The sequence below is a fragment of the Molothrus ater genome, chromosome 2, assembly GCF_012460135.2.
Source record: "Molothrus ater isolate BHLD 08-10-18 breed brown headed cowbird chromosome 2, BPBGC_Mater_1.1, whole genome shotgun sequence".
Lineage (NCBI taxonomy): Eukaryota > Metazoa > Chordata > Aves > Passeriformes > Icteridae > Molothrus > Molothrus ater.
In genome coordinates, this window is record NC_050479.2 from 31,613,895 (window position 1) to 31,637,564 (window position 23,670).

The following is a 23,670-nucleotide window of genomic DNA, read 5'->3' on the forward strand; positions in this document are numbered from 1 at the left end:
ACAAGAGGCTGTTCAGCTTTGCATTTGACCTGTGGGTTTAATGCAACAGGAATGTGGAATGTGTTTACAAGGTAGCAGTTATTGCTGAAATATGTGAATACTGTTGCCTGGGGAAATTTCAGAGGATTGTGACTGTGCTGACAGTGGCTGTACCTCTTGGACGGACTGTGTGCATGCCGGGGAGGAAACTGGTCCCAGAGTCTGCAATCTACAGAGGGAATGCAGGGCATGATGCTCCCCTTCCTCACCTTCAGCTGGATCTCATTCCATTCCTGCCGCTCCTCCGTGCTAGGATGACCCAGGAGTGTGCCCTGGTCCTTGTGCTGGAGACATGGCTTCTTGTTATCCCTGCATCCGAGGGGACTCCAGGTTAGCGCGCCTGCAGCCGGTTCAGCAGAGTGAGGGAGAGCTGGGCATTGAGAGCCCCTGATGGCACCTTTCATGAGCAGGTCCTGGAAATCAGCCTGCTTATGTTCTGCCTAGTCTCAGCTGGTAGGCTGGTGTATCTCTGCCTGGAAGGGCTCAGGCTTCTCCTAGTAATATCTATTTCATTCTCTTTGCATTTCCAACTTTCTTTTTTTCCCTCTCTATTTTAAATGTCCAGTATTAAGACTATTCTGCACATGGTTCATGGATGATTTCAATAATTGCTTCATCCTTCCAGCACAGGAATTCCCAAGGAAGCTGGTAAAGCCCAGCCTAGTCTCTTTGTTTCATTCACTTTCCTTCTTACTGAAGTTTGCCTAATTTTCATTGCACTAATGGCAAAATATTTGTAAGTAGGCCTAGGATATAACTACATTCTGTATTCAATTGAACCCAACATTTTTAAAGATTTTTCATTAACTTTTAAAGAAACTTCATAAAACTGTTGAAATTACATTGTTAACTGTACCACACATTATGGACCTGTGAAATTTGGGCCAAATTCAGCTCTAGATGTTGTCTGGTTAACTTGGCCCACTGAGTCTCCTTCAGAATAGCAGCTAAAGCTGAACAAGGATCTCATTCCAGGTACTGATAAACACTTTCTGCATCTTAAATCCCATTAACCTCTCCACTGTACAAGAACACCCTTACATCAGGCTAATTGATGGGGCAGCAGGTGTCAGTGAGCCATTGCTCAGGGCTTGATGTGCTTACAGGAGAGGTTTACTCTTCCTTCACCACAAAGAAAGTGTGTGTCTGTGTGTGTCTGTGTGTGTCTGTGTGTATGCAGGTGAATAGATAATTTATTGTATTTATGGTTCCAAAAAACAAGGAAGGATTAATGAAAGCCCTGTTATATTTCCATGAATTTAAAGGCACTGAGACCTTACAACACTGTTGATATTTCTACTCATTCTGAATACCAAAAGACCTGGTATAATTATTTTTGTGAAATAGCTTCAGGAATGTTCCTGGTGCTGAATTCAACAGTAATTGCTATTGCAATATGTAGAATCAAATGTAATTTTGTTCTAACTAAAGAAAGGCCTTTTACTTTATTTTCTCTTTTGCTTTTCAAGGAAAGGCACTGTGAATTTTTAATACTTTACTGACACTTGACTCTGAGTGATGTTAACCTGCTATTGTAAAAAAGTATGACCTTCTTCAGAACATTATTAGCAAAATACTCTATGTGAACACACAATATTATTTAAGTTAAAAATACAGATTGTGCTTCTATCAGTAAAAATGGCTGGTACAAACCTAAAAGTCTGGTAGTATACTGAACTGTTTGTGCTCATAAATATAGCAGAGGATCTCTGGTAGGCAGCTAGCTAGGGGAGATCTTGTGTCTTTGTATAAAACAGCTATGCCTTTATTATCCCTAAATGCTGAGGAAGAAGGAGAGCCAATGTGGCCTTTTTACTTCAACAGTTCTCTTTATAATCATGCTTTCCATGTTGCTGGAATAAATCTCCTGGCCCGTCTATTAAATCACAACAAGTAAAAGACCAAAAACAAGAAAGAAGGATTACTGCATAGGAATAAGACATTTCACATGAGTTTGCTTTATTCTTTTGCCCATGCAGACTCCTCCCCCACCCCCCTTCCTGTAATTCTTTTATATGGTTGTTTGCTTTGCTTTGTTTTTTTGGTTTGTTGGGGTTTTTGGTTTGTTTAAAGAAAGCATGCAAGTCAAACTAAGGCTTTTCCCGTGGAAAAGTGTGGCCTTTGTGAAGGTGTATACTTTCAAGTTACTGGCTTCTATCAGGGAAGGAAGTTCCCTTCACCCTTCTGGAACAGCTAATTCTCTGCACTATCCAGGACACCAGACTGGGCAGTCCTAGTAATGCTTTCTGACCTCTTTTTTTGTGTGTTCTGTAGCAATGAATTGTTTTAAAAAATAACAATCTCATTCCTCACAAACTGCTTGGGATGAAAGTTTATTTTATGGAGATTTTCTCACCTCTCTCAGAAATGCTGAGGGAAGGAAGGACTATTAATTCTTGGGGGGAAAAAGAGGTAGAAAATGAAAGTTTTTACTTCTCCCTCCCATCTCTTGGAAATGCATTGTGCTTGTAATAGAGAAAGGAATGTGCTCTTGGCAGGGGCATGGCAGAAGGGCTGATGAGGATCTGATGAGAATCTGCACAGCCTTTGGAATAGCAGGGGCAGATGCATCAGAGGGTATTTTGGGCTGGTTAAGCAAAGGAAAATGCACACTGCCCAGCAGCAATGGAAGACTAAAAACAACAGAATGCTCAAAAAACCCTTCAAGGATTGGTAGGAGTTCTCTGTTGTAGCCCCTAAAACCTCACCTGTTGGTTGTGGCAGTCCTTGCCCTGTTTGCACAAAGGCTCAGGCTTGAAGCCCATGCAGCAAACTCTATCCTATCTCCCCTGTCCATTCTTCCTTTTAGCAGGTGTTTTATTACATGACATCCCTTGATGTCTCTTCTCAGTGATTACAGGAATGTATGCAACAGGAATTTGAGTGATAAATGCAAGAACTGCAAAGGCAAGAGCTGATGCAAAGGGGGCAGCAGTGTGTCAATAGTTACACATTGCTGCTCCTTGTGGCACAGCTTGGTATTCTTCCACCTCCACTTATACTGAGCAAACTCTGGTGCAAAGAACAGCATTGGAAGAGATATGTGCTGGTGCAACTGACTTTCATTAGTTATTTCTGAGAGAAAGGGCAAATCACTCACAGCTAGCTCTATTCATTATGACAGTGAGTGGGAGGAGGATTAGAGGATCCTGAACTGGCAGAGTTTTAAAAGAGAAGGACATTGACTTACGTTCAGGATGTGTGTTGTCACCTGGATGCTGGCCTAGGACTCATGCAGCCATGGAGAGGATGCTGGCAGCAGACACTTGAGCCAGCCTTGCTCTGAGCACAAGGAGTGGCTCATAGGCTCCCACCACACAACGTGGTTGTGCAATATGCAAATTGTCTTTTAACATAAGAGCATGCTGCAAACATTGCATTAGCTGGAGATAAATGTTAGCCACAAGCAAGGAAACAAAGCCTTTTATTAGCCAATAATGCAGATAAGAAAAGATATGGGTAAAGTTTACCAGCTTCAGTGAGAGACAGATGAAAATGGATAGCAAACTACCATTTAGGCAGCCAACCATTTGTACAAATACCACATTTTGTTGGTGTTCTCATGGACATCAGTGTAAAGTGCTAACAGCAAAGAATACATGAAGTCACAGATTTTGCAAAGCAATACTTTTTGTTTAATGATACACACTATTTGAACAAAATGGAAGGAGATGATTGTCTGCCCAATTTTGAAAACAAAAGGCAAAGTTGTATACAAAAAGTGAAAGGATGGTTTTTTTCCTGCTTTGGCATGAAGTTTATTTTTTGATATTTTATTTAGACTTGGTAGTACCAACCAGTGCAGAAAATCTCTCAGAAAATATCTTCTCTGGGTTAAATTATTTTTAATAATTCACAAATGATGAGGACACAGCTAGAATATATACTGTGGAGGTGCTGACATATGGTAGAAAGGCAGAATGACCAGGTGCTGGCACTCTGGATAAAGCAGCTAGGATGGCTGTGTGTATGTAAGCATGCACTCAGGTGCATTTATTCCCTTGATTTAAAAACTGGAGGCCAAATAAAAAAAGTGAAACTCCTTTGGCCTATTGAGAGGTCTGAAGCAGGAAAATGTATGGCTTTGGAAATGGTGTTGCAGTTGTTATGAAATTCTCCTGTCTTTTTTATGAGCTTTTTGGATGTGTTTATACAGACTAATGAGATTCCCAGAGACCTGCTCCTCACTCATGTGGACACTCCTAATACCTGGGCTCATATGTGCTGTGCTAGCTCAGGGGGAGTGCTTCCCTATGCTTTTTAGACCTCCTCTTGCAGGTGATTTATCTTAGAAAGCAAAGCTCAAGATGATGGCTGCCCTTTGGAAATGATTTCATAAATGGACATACTGTGAGAGATTTAGTTTTGGCTAGGCTCAAGCACTGTCACTTGGGAGTACTGAAAGTTGTTTGAGAGTGTGAAAGGAGGGGACAATGATCTCTGTTAGCAGGAGGATGTCTGAGCAGAGAGGTGTGTTGAACAGCAGGGTTTCTTGAGCTGTATAAATACCTGCCTGCTGCCCTACACTTCCTTCTGCCACACCCTGCGCAGTGTTTTCAGCACAAGGTCTCCCCTGGCTGCAGAGACAAAGCTTTGTGTGGGAGGCAGGAGATCACAACACACTTCTGAACCTGTGCTATGCCATGGCATGGCACCCTGGGGCAGTGTCCAGGTGGTGCCCTTGCTGATGCACATTTCAGAGAGCTGGAGGGCCTCCAGGGTTGTGAAAGCACTGCTCATGTGCCTGGGGTGGCAGAGGACCATGGCAGGCACTGTGGGCTTGCTCCCTCTGGAGACTGTGACCTGTCCCATTTCTGCAGTCCAAGTGACAGGACAAGAGCCTGTGTGGCCTCTGGATGGTGCCTTCATTCCAAGTCTGAGTCCTCAGAGAGGGGGAGGATGAGAAAAGGCTGCCTCAGTCTTCGCTCCTGGCACTTAGGATGGTTTTGTGTTGGTTACTCTCCCAGCTAGAGGAATATCTCTGAGTATCTCGTTATATCCCCAGAATCCCTGCTTTATTTTCTTCTTTTTTTTCCCCCCCCAAATCTTCAAGGCTGTGTAATATCAGAGGGAATGTTAGTGTATATTGTGATGTTCTGAGAAAAGGGCAGCTCTTCATCTCATGTGAAATAATTTCCCCAAATTCAGATTTTTTTAATTCCTCGTGTTTCTACTAGAAAAGGGATATTCTTATACAAAAGAGAAATGAAAGATGTAAATTGCTGTTGGTTTTTGGATACCCTTTTTTGGATGTACTGCCATTTGGAAGGGATAAGAAGGGAAATAAAAACTTGTTGTTCTGCTATATTCCATCTCTATTCTCTGCACTGGCATTGTCTCAGATGTATTTCTTGTATCTCAGCTTATCTAGAAGGAACCTAGGAAGGAAGAAGGAAAGTGAAAAAAGTCCCTGCTGGGAAAAGTCCAATATAGCAAAAATACTGTTATAAACAGGTAATATTTAGCAATTTGTCATCAGACATTATATTTGGCTTATAAAAGCTCATAATAAATTGATAAACCAAATATCTCTGGTATTCCACTGTGAAAAGGACTGCACATACAATATGGGAAAAAAAAAAAGAGGAAAAGGGTGTGACTGCCAGTGGTGTGGTAAATCTTGCCCTTGCTAACAAGGGAGAAGCAATGCAGGTTGCTTCTTTAGGATGAAAATCCTGCTGAGTTTTCAGATCACAGGATGATTTAATTAAGTGATGGACCTCAGTAAATCCTTGGGGAAACTGGAAATGAGAAAGCTCAGCAGGCCGAGCCTCTAGATCCAAGCAAAAGTGCACAATGAATGCCACCCATCCCAGTGGGTGCCAAATTCAAAGCTGCTGGATTTTGTCAGTATTTCTCTGCACAGCTCTTAAGCTTGTAGACCATTGTAGATCTTAAACAAAGCTTTAAGAGTGAAAAAACTTGGCTCCGGAGCAAAAACTGCAATCTCTGTTTACATCAGGGAAATGACAAGCAGTTACAGTCATATCAAGGGTAAACTCTGGATTTTTTTTGTTTCTCCTCTTAAATATCATGTTTTAATCAAATCTTTCCTATGATGAAAGTATTAATACTGGAGAGCTTGTTGCAGATGTTGAGGAAAAGGCTTGAAAGATCGAAAATCTGCCTAAAGATACCGTTAAAATACATTATACTGAAAGAAAAAGGGGAGATATAAATGGTATGGTTCTCTGAGTTTATATATTTGGGAAAAAATAGGATTATCTCCTGGTAGTTTTCACCAAAGGAAGCATTTAAAAGGAAGCCCAGTTTCCCCCATGTTAATAAAAACAACACAGTAAACTTTGAGGTAGAAATGAATGTGATTGCCTACAGCTAGGTTTGGTGAGACACTAAGGCAGGCAGTGCTTGGCTTGCAGAGCATCACAGAGGGATCTCTGGCAGCTGCTGGATGCTCAGCAAGGACCAGTATTGCTTGACACTGTCTTGAGATACTGCTCCAATCCAAACCATCACTTGGCAAAGTGCTCAATTAAGTGGCTAAGTGTCAGCTTCGGTGTTTGCTCAAAACCAGGGTTTTGAGCAAACACTAAAAATGAATCTGTTGACTTCTGAGCATTTTTCTGAAAACCTGAACACTGGCACACTGCCCAGAAGCATTTTGCGAGTTCCTGCAGTCCTCTCTGCTGCCTGCTGATTCCTCCCCACCCCGCGCCCTTCTCAGTTAAGGAAGCATTCATCCCTTGATGCAAACAAACAAATCTCCCTTTGGTAACAGAAGGCACAAAACTCTTCCTGCATCCTCGGTATGGGGCGGGTGGCTGCACCTTGCTGCCCTTGTCATGATGTGAGCTTGTGCAACATAGTGACTGCTGCAAGGGCTGCTGTCACCTGCTCCTCTGTGACAGTCACCACTGGCCTGGGACAGTCACACCCCGCCCTGGGTTCAGGCTGGAAACTGGTCTTTTGAACTGAAAACCAAATCCTTATAATGGCATGATGAGTTGAGAGGCAGTTTTTATTAAAAGCCTTACAGTCACCCCACCGCAAAGCCAGTACTGCTTATCCAACCCAAACTTGCAGGATTTATTTACCATAATTTAAAATAACCATTTCCTTGCTGAGGGTAAAGCAGTCTCTGGGCTCCTGCACAGGAGGTTGAGGCCACTGGTGTTTGTGCCTGTTGTCTCCTGCACTCAGGTGCCTCTGACCCATGCCTTGGGTTGTTTTCTACCTCCCTCCAAAGTTATCTTACCTGGACAACCTTCGTCCCTGAACACAGCCCAGGTCTCTTGGGCAGCCCTCTCACAGCAAAGCAGCCAGGTTTTCCCAGGTGACACTGAGCTGTCTAGGGATGATGCTGGGAGCAGTGGTGGGACCTGGTGTTATAGAAATTACACATGCCAGCACAATAACTGGGTTCAATTAGGCTTCTGCTCAATCAATAAACTGAAAGACAGATTCCTCTGTAAAAGTATTTTAAAAGTATTTTTTATTAATAGCATTACAACCTGAGTTGGGCATATCTCAAGAAGGTCCTTAAACAAAGAAATCCCTGGATAAAGCAGTACATGGAAAAACAGTATCTTTCAAACAACCTTTTTTTGTTTTGCTGGCAAGTAACAAATAATTTACATATTGGACAAATTTAGAACCCCCAGATAATATAATATCTTTCTGATTTTCTCTTTGTCACTCTGACATGTGATCCTTAAAATAATTGCAGATGTCAGAGGCACCTGGGTTCACAAATACACTTGCTACTATATTTTATTATAATAAATAATAATAAAATATTATTACGATTCTGGAGAGTCATTTCCCTGTAGCTCAACAGTACCCATTACAATCTTTTCTAGTAGTTATTGTATGTTACTCTGGTCTCTGCCTATATTCCTGTACTTTAGTTCAATTTACTTGTCTCCTCACAAGCTCTAATCACACTTTGGGAGTTATCTCTCTCTGATTATAACAATGCCAACCAGGATCAATGTGGGTCCAGACAGCCAACTTCCCCTTGCCAGTAGGTCAACTCCACATGTTTTTTTTAATTGTTTTATCTTGCTCTTGAGGATGGAGCAGCTCCTTCAGCAACAGAGCAGCATTGGCCCAGGATGGGTCATTATCCAGAACAAATAATATAAAATAATGATGGACATTGACTTGCATCTTCCCTTAACCTAGGAATTTGATTTCCCCACATAACCAAATCTCCAGGATTCCAGGGGTGATGGAATATGAGGACCACATACATATGCACAGGTAGTGGCCAAGCACTTGCTTCCTTCTCACAAGCCAGGGCTCCAGCCCTGTACTCCTGCAAGAGTCACAGTAGTGGAGGGCTGCCTTCCTCTGGGTAAGACACACATTCTTAATAATGTGAGGAAACAGCAAAAATGTGGTGGGCCTGAAGAATTGCTGCATGAAGAAAGAAAGGGAGTGAGGATCTTGCTTCAAAATGCTCGACCAGCAAGAAGAGAACCCATTCAAGGTTCAATGTCCTTCTGTTTCCTCTAAGTCAGGAGATTTATGCTGCACCCCTGGTCACATATTAGTGTCCCTCAATGTTTGAAGCATCCAGTGGAAACACTTTTTGTGACCTCAGATGTCACAGAATAAATCACACTAATCTTTGCATGCATAATGGTGGAGCTAACTTTTTTTTAAATTGGTTTTATTCTCTAGAAATTTGGCTGCCAATGTTTGAGACAGGAACATAGTTCTGGTTTGTCAGGAGTATAATATACTATCTGATTGAATTTTGCCAGAGGGAACATGTTTATACTTGCCTGCATGTTTCCAACAAACATTGTCACTGTGTGGGAGTTTATCTCCAGTGGCTTTGCTATTGAGAACTAGTGAAGTATGGCATACAAACATTTGGATAAAAAAATAATATACCCTCACCTGAATGCAGCTGAATGCAGCAGGCTGATGCCAATGAACCACAGATGGGGATGTGAGTTATGTCATCCACAATTTATACAGAGACTGTAGAATCCCACTTCTGGATGTGTGTAGCTTATAGATGCTACAGGGCATGCATATAACAGCTGAAGCTTTAAAGATACTGATTTACATTCCTGCCATTGCTACTGCAACGTGACAGCAGGAATCTGAGACACCCTGTTTAACAATTGACTGGGTATGCCACAGCCCACAATACATATTTATCTGTCACCTCCCAGTGGACATTTACTTTAAAAATAAAGGTATCCTAGATCACAGAATTGTTTGTGTTAAAATGAACCTTAAAGAATGCCTAGTTCCAACCTCCCTGCCATGGGCAGGGATACCTTCTACTAGACTGGGTTGCTCAAAGCCCCATCCAGCCTGACCTTGAACACTTCCAGGGGTGGGGCATCCACAGCTTCTCTGGACAACCTGTTCCAGTGCCTCACCACCCTCATCCATTTGTTTTTTTCCAGGGTAAGTGCTTTATTAATTCTCCATACTTCAGATAGATGCCCTTGACCAAAAGTTGCTCACCCTCATGTTTGTGTTAATTCTGATTTGGTACCTGGTGGGTGGTGGCAGGGGGTGTTTCACACCCAAGCTGTGGGTCTGGCTGGTGCAGCAGCCCTGGGGCTGCCAGCCAGTAGAGGTGCCTTTGGCTGTCACTGTCTTGCAGCCCTGCACTGTGGCCCTGCCCAGGTGGCTGCAGATGGCTCAGGTGATGTGTTATGTTTTAGATTTGAGTAATAAAGGTTTCATTTCCATTTCACTAGCTTGTTGGATTCACAAGCCTTATTTCTTAAGCCTCCTGGTACTTCAGTGGATCAAAACAGCCTCAGTCTACTCATCCTCCCATGCAGGTTGTGGCATGAGCATCTGCCTCTGTTACAGCCCAAAGAGTGACTCTACAGCATTTAACTCACTGTCCAATCAATGGCATCCATGACTTTCTTCTCCCTTGACCATGGAATTATGGCTCTCCAGGTGAAGAAAAGAGAGCACAAAACGACTACTGCACCTGAAATATAATTTAAATTACAAATAAATTATCTTCAGTGTTTGGACATGTGCAGTTTTGCAATTATTTTTTAGTTTAGGAACCTTAATAAGCAAAGTAATATTTCACTCTGAAAAGCAAAGAAGAGAGAAGAAAATAAGAAAATCAGTTTTTTTATTTTTACTTGTATTTCTCTGTTACTAATTCTCCCTAACTCTGTTATCTATCCAAAACGAAAGGAATGGAAAGAATCACTACCTTTCCCCAAGTTTCTTTAGAAAGAAGAAAAACCGTAATCTACAGAATACTTAAAATTGGACATAAATAAGGGAAAAATATGTGGGGTTTTCTACTACTGTTACTTGTACACTTGTTCAAATGCTGTCATTTTGTCTCTGGACCTGAATGGGCTGAGAAAGGGAGAATCAAAGAAGCCCACCTCCCCTAACATATATTTTTAGAAGCATTCAAGAATTCACCAAAGTCAGTCGTGAGACAGGAGGGGATGGTTGACTGAACTGTCATGTACTATTGTCTTCTGAAAGTAGAAATAGTCTGTGTAATCTATTATACCTCTCTACAGCCTAATAAGTACCATATGGGATATTTTTATATATTATGTATATTTATATATAATATACACACACATATATTTAGACATGTATGTAGACATATTATGTAAGCATACATATAATATTCTATTCTATATCTTTATATTTTAGCAACTTGCCTTATGTATGTGTACACATATATAGTGAAATACTGTTATTTTGTTGATACAACTAACAGTTTTTGTTCCTCCTTTAGTGATTGCCACATGAGTTCCCCAAGAACAATGGACCCTAAGATGAGAGAGGCTGAAGGAGATGGAGAGGACAATTCAGGTATAATTTCGCTCTTCCCTGGTGAAGGAAAAGTGCTGTGGCTTCTTGAGGTTCTATGCCTTAGCTCTCTAATAGAAGTGAATTTGTTTGTTTAGAGAACACTTTCTGCCTTTCTCTTCACCTTTTTCCAAGAGCTGTTACATGTTTTCAGCATTTTCAGAGGCTTGAAATAAGATTTTTATAGCATCTTGTGACCAAGCTAACTTTTTTACCCAACAAGATCTAGGAGGGAATGAAATGCTGACAGGGATGCCTCGCAGTACTGTCATGTCAACTTAAACAGGCCAGGCACAAGTTGTTGGAATTCTTGTGGAAAACACCGATTTAATTTGAAATAGTTTCCTTCACAGAGCTGCAACTGATCCTAATTTAGGTCTTTCCTCACTGAGCAGACTAAAATTGCTTTTCAAGGTTATTGCTTAATTCCTAGATTAATACTTTGTGATCCACTGAATCTTGTAATCAGCATTAAAAATATTCTCAATATATTATAAACCCAACATTTTAACAGCATTAGCCTCCCAAAACTGTGCATTTGCCTATGTTTGCCTTTTCTACATTTAAATTGGTTTTGGTAGCATTGCTCTTATCATCACTATTTAGCTTGCTGAACAAAGGCATTGGGTTTCCAAGTAATAATTTCTTTTTCATATCCCAGGCAGTATAGACAAAATTTCTCCTTCACAGTTTAATTACCTCAAGAGGCAAGTAGAAACTCTATTAGGAATGATTCTACACCATTGGTTATTTCTTATGTCTCATAAACATTGTAATCCATTCTCCAAGATAACAGTAATTTCATACTATCAGTACAGTCTTGAAAGACATTAATGTAACAGTGGACTGTGTTACATTTTCCAGGGAAAATCCACTTATGAAAAAAATTATAAAGAAATGTTATTGCTCAAAAATTTGCACATGCTGCTGGTTGCATCTTCTTTATGTTTCTTCACTTAGGAAAGAAAAAATCAAAGTTCAAATCTTTCAAAAAGTTTTTTGGTAAAAAGAAAAGGAAGGAGACGTCATCTTCTGTGAGCAGCAGTCTGAAGCTGTGCCAGTCAACAAATGATGTCGCGGCCTCTCGTGACACGCGCACTAGTTATGATTCTGAAGATGAACTTGAGTAAGTCTTTGGGCTCTGTTTGGTAAACAAACACAAAATTGCTACAATGTCTGTAGATTAAAGACCCCCCAAAATTGCCTCCTCCCCTTGTTCATAATGCTGTATTTTCAAATAGTTTCTTTTCCCAGGAAAGTACAAATTAAAATGGTTGATGCAAGGCAAATCAGAAGGGAATTGAGTGAGGTGTAGTAAGAAATATTAATGAAAAAAGCTTTCATTTAATCATAAATAAGCCCTGGGTTATTATTTCAAAAGAATCTAATTCCCATCTTCAAAAATGAATTAGATGATCGGTTTATATCCTACCAGGATATAAACCTCATGCCCCTAAAATGTAACTACTAAGGATTGTTAGAAAAGGTTAGATGACTAACCATTTATGCCAGGGTTTGAAGGCAAGGAAGGAGTAATGGGATGACTGCAACTGAAATCAGCAGGATCCAGAGGCTCTGAAGCCTTCTTTTCCTCTGCATACATGGGATTCATCTGACCAAAGTAAAAATGTCTGCATTAGAGTTCTACCACAGATCCACAGGATGGTATGAGTTGGAAGGGTCTTTAGGGATCATGCAGTTCCAGTCTCTCTGCCATAGACAGGGATAGTTAGTTACCAGCTGCCTTTTATAATCAGAGAGAAGTCAGCATTACTAACAAAGATTGTATCATCCTTATGCATGAAATAGGCTCTGGAGGTGCCTATATCTTCCCACTGAATATAAACAGGAGCCTGGGATAGCCACCTCCAATGTAAATAGCTGCAATTTGATGTCTGAAGTTAGACCAGATGAGTCCCATCCTGTGTACCTCTTTGCCTCTGAAAACCCTGTCTTCATGTTACCCACTATGAAAAGTGACCATGAGAAGCCCGGTCCAAACATTCAGATATGTCTCTGGACAGACAGGTGGACTGAAGAGCCCCTTCGATAACCAAAGAGCAAGTCTTTGCCTTGGTGGATGTTGTGCCCCTCAGAACAATCCTCCTGGTCCTCAAGCAAGGGGTGCTGCTGTGCCCAGGAATGGGAAAGGAAACCATCCCGGCCATTTAAAATGACATTATTCGATGTGGCCACCAGGCAGCGCCAAACAACCAAAAGAAATTATTAACAATCTTTTTTTTTTCTCTCTCTCTCTGATGGTTTGGTTTTGTTTTTTTCTTTTTACTTTCATGGCATTGGCAATAGTAATGTTAGTACAGCTTGAAGCCCTCGGAGTTCTGGGCTGGCAGCACCAGGTGGTGTGAAGTTCTGTTATTTGACAGCTTATTAAGTCCTGTAAGACGTGGATGGTGAGATTTTCTTTCCCCCGTGTGTGCCTTAACAAGGTCATATCTGGGTGGGTGCCATCTCTGGCTGTTCTGGCCATATTCCTGTGCTGTAACCTGAAGCGTTTGTACATGATTGTTTCTTAATATTTATGTAGACAGACAAAGACCAGGAAATTATTTGAAAGGAAGGAAAATTAATTTGAGCACTCTTAATCTGAGGAGACATGCAGGGTACTTCCATTATGTATCTGAGAGGGATGCACCTGCTAGAAAGAGGAAATGAGGATGGAATGCTGGGATAAATGCGCCCATGAGGTGACACTGCCTGTGAGTGACATTCACTCTTGTTGAGTGCTGGTGCAGGGGGCACCACTGCAGCCCTGGCTGGCACCTACTCTGCAAATTGCTATAGATTTGTCTGACCTTGGATGTTTTGCAGAGATCACATTTGCACTCAGAGAAATTGTTCTTCTAATGTCTCTAATGCATTAAGCAGACGTAGCAGGCTTTCCTTCCTTCTGCAGCAAGAATGTAGATCAACTCTTTCCTGCTATTGTTTTATCAAACATATTTATAGCAGCCACTATGGGGAAAATGTTACTGTCTGCCATGATTGTTTATGTTTGTTTTCAAGGTTCCTATGACAGTATCTAGGATCCAGAAATACAGTTCTTTTTTCTTGTCTGCTCAATTCACTTGATAGTTACATAAACCCAGACAATTATCTATTCTGCACTCATTTACCATTTCATAGCTCCCTGATTAAAAAAATTTGAAAAAGGTACTCTTAAAAAATGCTGTGTGCGCACATTTCTTGTCCGTTCTCAGTCAGGGTAGAAGCTAAGCTGAGGAAAATGAGCACAAGGAACCTCCTAGCAGCTAGCTGTCTGTCTGTGGGCCTCCTCTACCATTCCCATAAAGGAGCATGGTGCTCATACCCCACATGCACCATTTGCAAAAGAAGTTACATAACACATGCATCAGAAGGAGGAAACAGAATATGAGAGAAACTGCCCACAAAGCATCTCCTTCTTCCCCCAACTAGGCCACAAAGATTGCCAATGAAAAAATATGTCCCACAGGCTCATAAGAGAAAATCTGGGGGACCTTGATATAGAGCACAGCACCTTTTAAGGATTTATGCAAAGGATTTCATGTAAGGACTACATTGCCTGAAATGTTTTTGCTAATGATCTGTATGGCAGAGATTTATTAAATGCTGTATTGCATTTAAATAGTAAAAGGTACTTATTCTTTCTATGGTCACTCATTTGCAAGACGTGGTCTTACATTAGCTAGAAGTCTCAGTACAGACTTGTTTATGTGAAGTCCATTCTGCACCTGGGCTTGCCGGTGGCACTGTGCCACCACCCAGCTGCTGGCTTCCACCCAAGGGCCAGTAGCTTTTTTCATAAGACATAACTCGTCTTCTGGGGTTAAACTGTCTTTAACCTTGATTCAGTTTGTTAATGTGGCAGATAACAGCATTTTTTTGTTGTTGTTGTTGTTTTTAAAGGTGTTACTTAGATTACCCTGAATGGCTGTATTCATGGGGAAGTCTGGAATCTTGTTTGTGATGTTGTGCATCCCTGTATCCCATTCCACCTTCAACTGACCCCTTGAGTTAAGAGAAATGGCAAAAAAGTTTGCATGTTTTCACTCATTATTTTTTATATTATTCTAGGACACATAAAGGCATTATGGGAAGCAGAGCTTTGTCACATGATAGCATTTTCATCCTTGAGACTGGGCAAGAGCCTGCAAGGCCAGTAAGAGTGTTTTCTCAAGAAAACATTTCTGATCGGATTAGAGCTTTACAGGTAACTTAGACAATATCATTTTATTTCAAATGCAAGAGATGGAATGTCTTTCCAGGCTTGATTTTTTTTTTGGAGAGTATTTGTAGTTGAAAGTTTGATTAGTAAGTAATATCTGGCTGCAGTTTACATCAAATGTTGCATTTGCTAATTAGAGAGCAGTATCCCGTCTTGGTTCTACATAAATGATAGCTGAAAAATGGGTAGTTTTTGGCTCCCTAAGAGAATGTGTCAAGTCAGATGTCCTGTGCCCTGGATCATTCAGTTGTGAAGTTAAAATAATGGTAACTCATTGACCTCAGCTAACAAATGTTCTGGGGGAACCTCCATCACTATCATAAGCTAATGTATTTTATGCCACACTGAAGCTGAAACTCCAGCCTACCATGAAATTGGGACCTCCGCCTCCATTTGGACTTCATGCAAAGAGAACAGAGGATGCTGGGACCAGTTCTGAAGATGATGGACTACCCAGGAGCCCTCCAGAAATGTCTTTGCTTCATGAAAGCCTAAGCTCAGGCATGAGAACGAGAGTGAGTAGTTCCAGTGTTGGCAAAAATGGGTGTTTAATGACTTGTTTTGCCTATATGTGGATGGTAGAATAAAGTATTTCATTTTACATATCCCTATTTTACCTCTGAGCAATTCAGAAATACCTTACTCAAATTGGAAAAACACCCTCTCTCTGTAAACAGCTACTTAGAATCTGTATTCCTATTAAAACATAAATATCACACCAGAAAATGCAGAACTAGGAAGAAGAGTATGTGATTGTGTACACACATGGGAATGTTGTGCTTTTTATAGAGACTACAAAGAGCTTCCAGGCATAAAAAAATAAGGCTGAAAAATCTGTATTCCCCCTTGAGTGTGTTGATAAGAGAACTCTCTAATGTTCTTTTAGGTTGTCATTGGAAAAAGAACCATAAAATAATCTGATTTTTTTAAATGATAGTTTTGTTAGACATTATTTCATTCTTTATCTGCACGTCTTACACTTTATGTTTGCAGTGTCCTTGCTAATCCTTAAGACTGTAGAGAAAAAACTTACATTGTCAGTACCTTTGTGCACTTTGTGTAGATGATTTCTGCGATTATATCCACCTTGTTTGTCATCTTTTACTGAATCTCTTCCTCATTCCATCCCACAGTTCTCTGACTCTCACAAGCACCTTAGCTCTTTGAGTTTAGCTGGAACAGGCAGTGAAGAAGAAGAACAGGTAACTTCTGCCAAATGTATTAAGGGACAAGTAATTACCTGTAGTGGTTTTTAAAAGAAATATTAAAAAATATTATTTTGTTGCCTGTCTGCTGCAAAAAACATCTTTGTATGCATATAATTGCCTGCCTGTCTGTTTGCTGTTTTAATGTCTGTCTGTCTAACATAAAAAATTATGATTATTTATCAACATAATTCTGATGCAAAGTCATCCCATCATTATCCCATTGATAATAATTAATGTCTCTAGAAAAGCTCGTAGCCTTTAGCAAACTTTATAGACATGATTTAGTCTCCAAGCACAACCAACCAGATTTAGATACTGAAGCAGTGTCCATTTTTTCAAAGATGGGAAATTGCAGTAAAGGCTGCTTGAGTTACATGCACAGGATAAGGGAGAAAGCTTATTGAAGAGACAGGAGCAGCTCTAGATCCTCTGAAATCTGCCCAGACCCTGCTTTAAGTACAAAGTTACCTCACACTGACACAGAAAATGTTTGCCTGATGACAGTGGCTGACATTGCTGCTCAGGAGTCTGAGTTCAGCCTTCAGTCAGATTCTGGCTGTGAATTTTGCTGAAGTGGTGTTTTTCAGAGCTCAAGTATAGGCGCATGGTTGGCTTTCTTCAATCAGAAGCCAGCCCTTCTAGCTGATTAAAGGGCTGTTTTGCAAAGCTCTGAAGAGTCCCTTTTAGCTGCCCGCAGCTGGAGTCCTGGTGGAAACAACACAGGGGGTAAAGGGAAGAGCATTTTCTAGGAATAGGAGGAGGGGTGGAAGGAAATTGCAGAAATGAAATAGAGAAACTAGTCCTGAGCTGACCATTTCTTGGTAATTATGCAAAATGTATTTCAGGACCAGCTGCAGCAGGGCTCAGCAAAGATTTCTGGCCTTACTTCTTAGATTCCACATGAAGCTGTTTGAAAAAACTGCTTATATGCAGTGCAATATTATTATTCTTAAAATAAAAACAACAGAACTCATGAAGGAAGTATTTCTTGAAGCTGTTATGGGCTCACTGTAATTGTGCCCAGTCCAGATGCGTGTTTGCTGAAAGAGGATTTATGTCTCCCTGTTGATCCATTAACATTACTTTCTGACTCACTTGCTGACTCCTGAGTCGCGGTGATGACTACACAGCTGTTTAGCTTTTTCCACATGCCCTATCATTTAGCTCAGAGTTCTCTTCAACCCATGCCAGTTTGAGAGTGCAGCCAGAATGCAGCTCCATCTAAAGGCTTTCCTCCCAAACCACGGGATCTACTACCTGACATTTCAGAGAAATTAGCCCTGCTTCTGGAAGGCAGAGGAGACCAGTTCACAGGGCTGAGGAATTTTATACAACCCAGTCCTGAGGTTTTGGGCAGCAGTGACACCTTGCTGTATCTTGGCAGCTTTTCTGGAGTGAAGAAAGGAATCACAACTCTCCTGTCTGGGCTTTGGGGATGGGTTTCCTCCTGGCCCCCCACCTTGTGCCACCCAGCACGACCAGCTGAAGGACGACTGAGCCATGTGCACATGACATTTGGAGAAAGGTCTGCCAGCTCTTTCCTTCTCCAGCAGGCTTTGTCAAAGCCAAACTTCATGGGACAAACAACTTCTGCAGCCGGCTCAGAGCTGGCATTCACTAAGGCTGCTGAAATTTAAGCAAGAAACCAGACTTTGGATTTTCCGGTGTAATGGCCAACACTGAGCACTGCCAAGGAGAAGACATGCAAAGTTCTCGAGGAAAAGCAGGAGCCAGAAGAAAGGCAGGCAAATAATGACGTGCTTTGAAAGAGAACATGTGCTGTGTTTTTATCATGGAGCTGAAATGTCAATGTATTCACTGTTAGCTACTAATGTATAATGCAGCCACCTATCGTTTGTTGTACATTAGTCATGTCTGACTACTAGACTGCAGATACTGTAGAGTTAAAATTAATGAGAGCATCCTTTATCCATTATTCAGCATGTCTGAGCTACCTTCTTTTTCTTAAGTAGAAAGTATGATTAGAAGGTGTGGATCCAGCCTCTGCTAAAATCAATGGGAGTTTTCCCCTGGCCATTGAGCAAGCAGTAGCAGGCCCTCACTACACTACAGAGTTTCTTTGGGCTGCAGTGCATATTGCAGAATTCTACTTGCAGATATTGCTGATGCTTTTTCTCTTCCAAAATAAAATGAACACCAACCTGCCCTGCCCTTCTCCCATCCAACTTCCTTAGTAAAATACCACTTCCAGAAAAAAAGAAAGAAGAAGAAAGAAGAATGCCCACAAAACAAAGTGTGACAAAGGAGGAAATCTCCAAAGAAGTGAACCAGAATTTCAAGCCTTCAAAGGGAGCACTGTAATGAATTGCTAGAGGTGATAATGCTGTGACAGATAGTTTGGAAATATCATTTGCCAAACTGAATCTGAGAGGAAGGAGGAACCCTTTTTAGAGTTTATTTTAAATAAATTTTCCAGTGTTCTTGTTGCATCATCCCTGGAACTAGGGTAGTTTTTGGTGAAGCTCACAGGCAAGCTGAATTCCGGCTTTGTGAAAGGGTGACACCCCTTGCAGCCTTCAGGAGATGCTTCTGGATGGGCTATTGGCCTCTAGTAGGAATTATCCATTGCTTCCTTCCCCAGAATAGTTTACTAATGAAATTTTACATTTCCAGTAAATGCAGATATAAATACATGACGTAAAAACACAAGCTGACTTAAGTGTCAATGCCACAAATTCTTAATTTTTTTTTTCTTTGGGAGGGTATTGTAGAGTTGGAAGGGGCCTGTTGACATATAGGAAGCTAAAGATGCTCAGCACAAAACAGCTGTGGATAGGAGCATAGATAAAGATGCTAGAGGACAGACCCAGAATGGAAAATGGCCCTTTAGGTTCTGTAACCTGAGTACGCTTCATAAATCTGTCTCCTAAAACATGCTGGCCATGTATTTGTGTGCTTTAGATCTTCCAGTTAGATGGGATTTGCTCCTTCCCCCTGGACAGTATATTATAATATTCTAGCAGCTAAAAATGCACAATTGCTAAAACCAGAACATCACATGCAACATTAGGAAATGCAAAGTATGTTAAAGTCAAAAGAAAGAGGCAAACTTAAAATGGTAATAAATATGGCTACTTATTTGTAGAATTGTTATTTTTGTGTCTTTGTTTCTTTGTTTGATTCCCCATTTGGGGATTTTTTTTTTTTTTCAGATTACATTGGGTTCTTCTAGATCTCGCTCTACAGACGGTCAGCTGTTCCTTAGGCATGGAAGTAGCAAAGCTGAGTCTCCCCGGACATCTGACAGTACCATCTCCCCTACAGCCAATTTTGACACTCCACCTGAGCTTTCTGCTTTCTTGGATAATTCTGCTGCTAAGCATAAGCTTTTAATAAAACCCCGGAACCAGAGATCCAGTAGAATGAGAAAATTTTCTCAGGTACATGTGAAAATAAACAGTGTCACTTTTGACAAAAATCCAGAAAGTTCTTACTGGACTTTTTTACTTCAAACTCAGATATGATAAATGAAAGTGCATACTATTTTTAAAAAGGCTATTAAAAAATGTATAATATTTTTTAAAAAACACATTTTTTTTCTAAACCATCCTAAACACAATTTATCTGATCCCTTGTCATATTTTGTGAAGGGCATAGCTTAGTTTTTCTTCTTGCTTTCTTTCCTTCCTCTCTTTTATCACTGAAGCTTTCAACTCTTACTATAGTATTTATACTTTATTGTTCGTGGGTTTTTTCCAATGTTTTAAATACAGTAAAACCATTAAATTGGCATGCTTACTACCAGAAATATTATTCCCCCTGTCTCAAAATATTACTAGCTGATATTCTGTATTTTCCCAAATCTGTGAGTGACCTTCCAGCTTGGTAGAGCACCGCTGTGAGCAGCACAATCAGAAGGCCAGTTATTCAGAAAAACACGTAAAGCAATAATTCAGCAATCAATCCTTCTTTTCTATTCTAACTTTATTACTAAAATATGATTGCTTTGTCCAGACTGCCCGTAACTGCCAGCTGACTGAGCCCTTCTGGATTCCCACAGAGAGTGTGCACATGTTTTGATAAAACAATTTTTCGTATTTTCTTGCCCAACTCTGCCTGTGTTCCTTGCTTCTGGCTAACTGATATCTTGTGCTTTTATGTTCTTGTGTATATGGATTGTGGATGCAGGTGGCATTGCAACTGTGGTTTTTTTGCTCTTGTATCTGCAGAACGAGAAGTCATAAGCACCCTAAAATATCTTTAAAGTGTAGGGTTTGTGTTCTTAGTGTTAGGGCCTACATCCAAAGTATATATTTACCCAACAAACTATGGGGAAACAGTGAGCTAATACAGGCACCATATGAAAAGGCATATTCAGCAGCTCACTACTGTGCTTTCAAATAATCCCGTGTATTTAGCCAGTCCTCACATCAAGTTTAATCACAAGACTTCACAGATAACTATATATGAATTTGTTAACTTTTAAACTAAATATGAATTTATAAACTTTTAACAAATAGTTTAACTCTTGAAAGAAAAAGACAACTTTTACACAAAGGAAGTAAGGCTGAAATGCTGTATGACAGTGGGATTAGAAACAAGACTGCCAAATGGGGCAGATACTCAGCTGGAATTGAGCGTCATAACAGGATGGTTTTTCTTAGGCTTTTGCTCTTGCTTCTATGTACCCTTTCCTTTTCAGAGTCATGTTTAAGGAAGAATGGGTTGTTTTATTTTTAATGCTAGTATGGAGTAGCAAAATACAGAGACAGATTTTTCTCTTTCAAGTGTTGCTTTTTGCCCAAGAGCAGCACAACATAGGCAGTACGCTCTGGAGAATCAATTGCCAAGGACAGTCCCATGGCCATTGTTCTGATGGACTTCCCATCTACAAGGACATGAAAGCACTAGCTCTGCAGAAGGAAATGTCACACATGCTTTTATATTGGTTAAGTGCATTATTCCAGGATCTGCTTAATTAAAAAAGCATCCAGTCTGTAGGTTAAGAAAACTGCAAGCTCAGCACTGGAGGCAAGTATTGCCTTCCTCTCTAAGATCTCAGCTGTAAATGTAATGATGAATAAGAAAAAAAATGAAGCTGTACATGGTGACAGGGCTTTCTGTATTTCTTTTTTACAGAGGACCCAGTCTGAATCTCTGACTGATTTGAGCTGTACCCCGGAGGAAGAAGAAGAGGATGATGCTGTATTCAAACCCAGCAATCAAGAACTGCCATGCAGCGCAGCTGCAACACAGGATGTGGCTTTCTGGCCAAAGCCCAGCATGCCTGAGGACCTCCCTCCTGCTCTGAGACCAGTGGGGACTCAGCCTGCTTCTAAGCCTGCTGATGGACAGGAAACCCTGCTACCAGAGAATCAGCCAGAGGACTGCCAACCAGCACTAGAAATTATGTGTGAGGAGTCTGAGTCCTCATTGCCATCAGAAGGCAAAGACTCTGCAACTTCTTCCTATTCCAGTTCAGACAGAGGAGTACAAAACCAAGAAGATTCCTCAGAAACACTGGTTCTGTTGTCTGGGGATGGGTCAATCAATATTGTAAATCAAGAAAATAAGGAGCTTCCTACTGTGTTTCCATTAAATAAATTATCTTCTGAAGAAAATATTTCAATTAGTAAGAATAGTATTGTTTGCTTGGGAAGGTCAGAAGAAAATAAGCAGAAGGATGATCAGGTACATGTGGAAGTGCCCTGTAATAAAGGGACAGACAAAGAGTTTACTCTATTGTCAGAGTCCAGCAAGGAGTGTTTCATGGGTTCTTCCCAGCCCGCAGACTCATTGCATGTTTCACATGCTGCTTCCTCAACGCAAATGGGATCGTCTACTTTCTGCTCTCTAGAGAAAATAAAGACTGCACAGGAGGCAGCTGCTTCTGAGAAGGAGAACAAGGAGGAACAGATGGGGAAGAAAGCTGACAAAGCAGTCAATGAACTCAATGCCTTCAAAAAGTTTTCTGTTTCCTCTGCACGGGAGAGACCAAGCACCAGAAGCCTGTATTTCCCAGAAAGATCAGAGTTGGAAAGCCCGTTAAATACTGGATTCTTCCTGTCCAAAGCAAAGGTCTCCTCAAGAAATGAGAAGTGGCAAGGTGACTTCCAGAAGGGATCAGATCTGGACAAGGAAAAAAGTAGCAGCAAAAAGGGGACTTTGCTGCCAGAATCTTACTCTGAGAACACAGGCCAATCTACAGAAAGTTTGGCTGGTTATATTTCCCCAGCTGTTGATGAAGTACCAATGCCAAACAATTCTTCAGTGGTATCTCAGAATCAGTCAAGTTTTAAAGATAAAAGTCCTTTTCAAGTGAAACTTAGATCCACCTCACTGTCCTTGAAATATGAAGACAACTCACCACCAGAATCAAAAGGGATTAAAAGATACAGTGCAGAATTTAATTTAGAAAATGAGGGATTGCCTTCTTTTCTAAGAGGTGATAAGGCAGAGATCAGAAAAACAGCCAATACAAATACTGGTGATTCTTTAAATGAGAAGATCAAACCCAAAGCAAAGTCCTCTGAGCAGCTCAGTTGCAAACCACCATTGCCTAAAAAGCCAGTGTGGCAAAGCATAACCATTCCAAACACTACTGCAAGCAAGGAGAAGCAGGACAAAGCTATTCACTCTCCTGAATCCAGAAATGAAGACAGAGACCTGGAGAAACAGTCAACTGCTTGTAAAGTGCCTGGTAAGACTCCCAAAGCTTTATGAAGTTACCTTCACTTGCAAAGAATGATCTTACCTGTGGAGAGCATGAGGCAGCACTGTTGTGTCTGCCTGGTGAGCACAAGCTGATGGCTCTGCCTTCAGTGATGTTGCTACCTTATTTTCCCTTGCTGAAAAGATTATAAAAAAGACAGCAGGGAAGAAACAGCAGACAGAATAAGATATTTTTACCTCTGATTTTTGAATTTCAGGTTATTGTTTAAAGGATGTTCAAAGTGACACTCAAAAAATAAAGTACACTAGCACATATTGGAAAACAGGAATAGCAAGCTACTAAGTGTCCCCGTTTAGAGCTGCTGCATGGCAATTCAAAATCCAAGAGCACATATTAAGTGTAGTGCTCTTTGTGAGACAAGTGACTCAGACCTCTAGACCTTCTTTTCACCATAACATTGAGGCAGAGATGCAATGAGGCTCCGCCACTGCCATGGTAAACACACCACTTATTTATTGCCTCCTGTGAGGTTTTCTTATTCATTTATCTATCTTTATCATTACTCATTCCTTGTTTAAAACCAAAATTAACAACCCTGCAGCTTCCTGGAGTTCAAAGGCAGGAGAGAACCTAAGATCGTGTCTACTGCAGATTGTTATATTTTACCCTGTTGTCTGTATTATATAATTGGGTTAGAGATTTAAAAAAAAAATCAGACCTCTGGAGACTAATTATACACTGTGGACTGCAGGCAGAGAACAGAAAAGACT

General features: G+C 40.8%; 1 protein-coding gene across 5 annotated transcripts in view; it reads left to right on the plus strand.

Moving 5' to 3' along the window:
• Window positions 1-23,670, plus strand: part of CRACDL (CRACD like) — a 63,011-nt gene that overhangs the window by 27,015 nt on the left and 12,326 nt on the right. For 4 of the 5 annotated variants that reach the window (XM_054514083.1, XM_036392039.2, XM_036392046.2 and 1 more), the window contains 7 exons: window positions 10,760-10,836; window positions 11,794-11,959; window positions 14,908-15,043; window positions 15,409-15,573; window positions 16,192-16,260; window positions 19,440-19,667; window positions 21,367-22,927. In XM_054514083.1, coding sequence (XP_054370058.1) covers window positions 10,770-10,836; window positions 11,794-11,959; window positions 14,908-15,043; window positions 15,409-15,573; window positions 16,192-16,260; window positions 19,440-19,667; window positions 21,367-22,927 — 2,392 coding nt within the window. In that variant the 5' untranslated portion in view covers window positions 10,760-10,769. The remainder of the gene's footprint in view (window positions 1-10,759; window positions 10,837-11,793; window positions 11,960-14,907; window positions 15,044-15,408; window positions 15,574-16,191; window positions 16,261-19,439; window positions 19,668-21,366; window positions 22,928-23,670) is intronic. The other variant, XM_054514084.1, reaches the window with a different exon arrangement.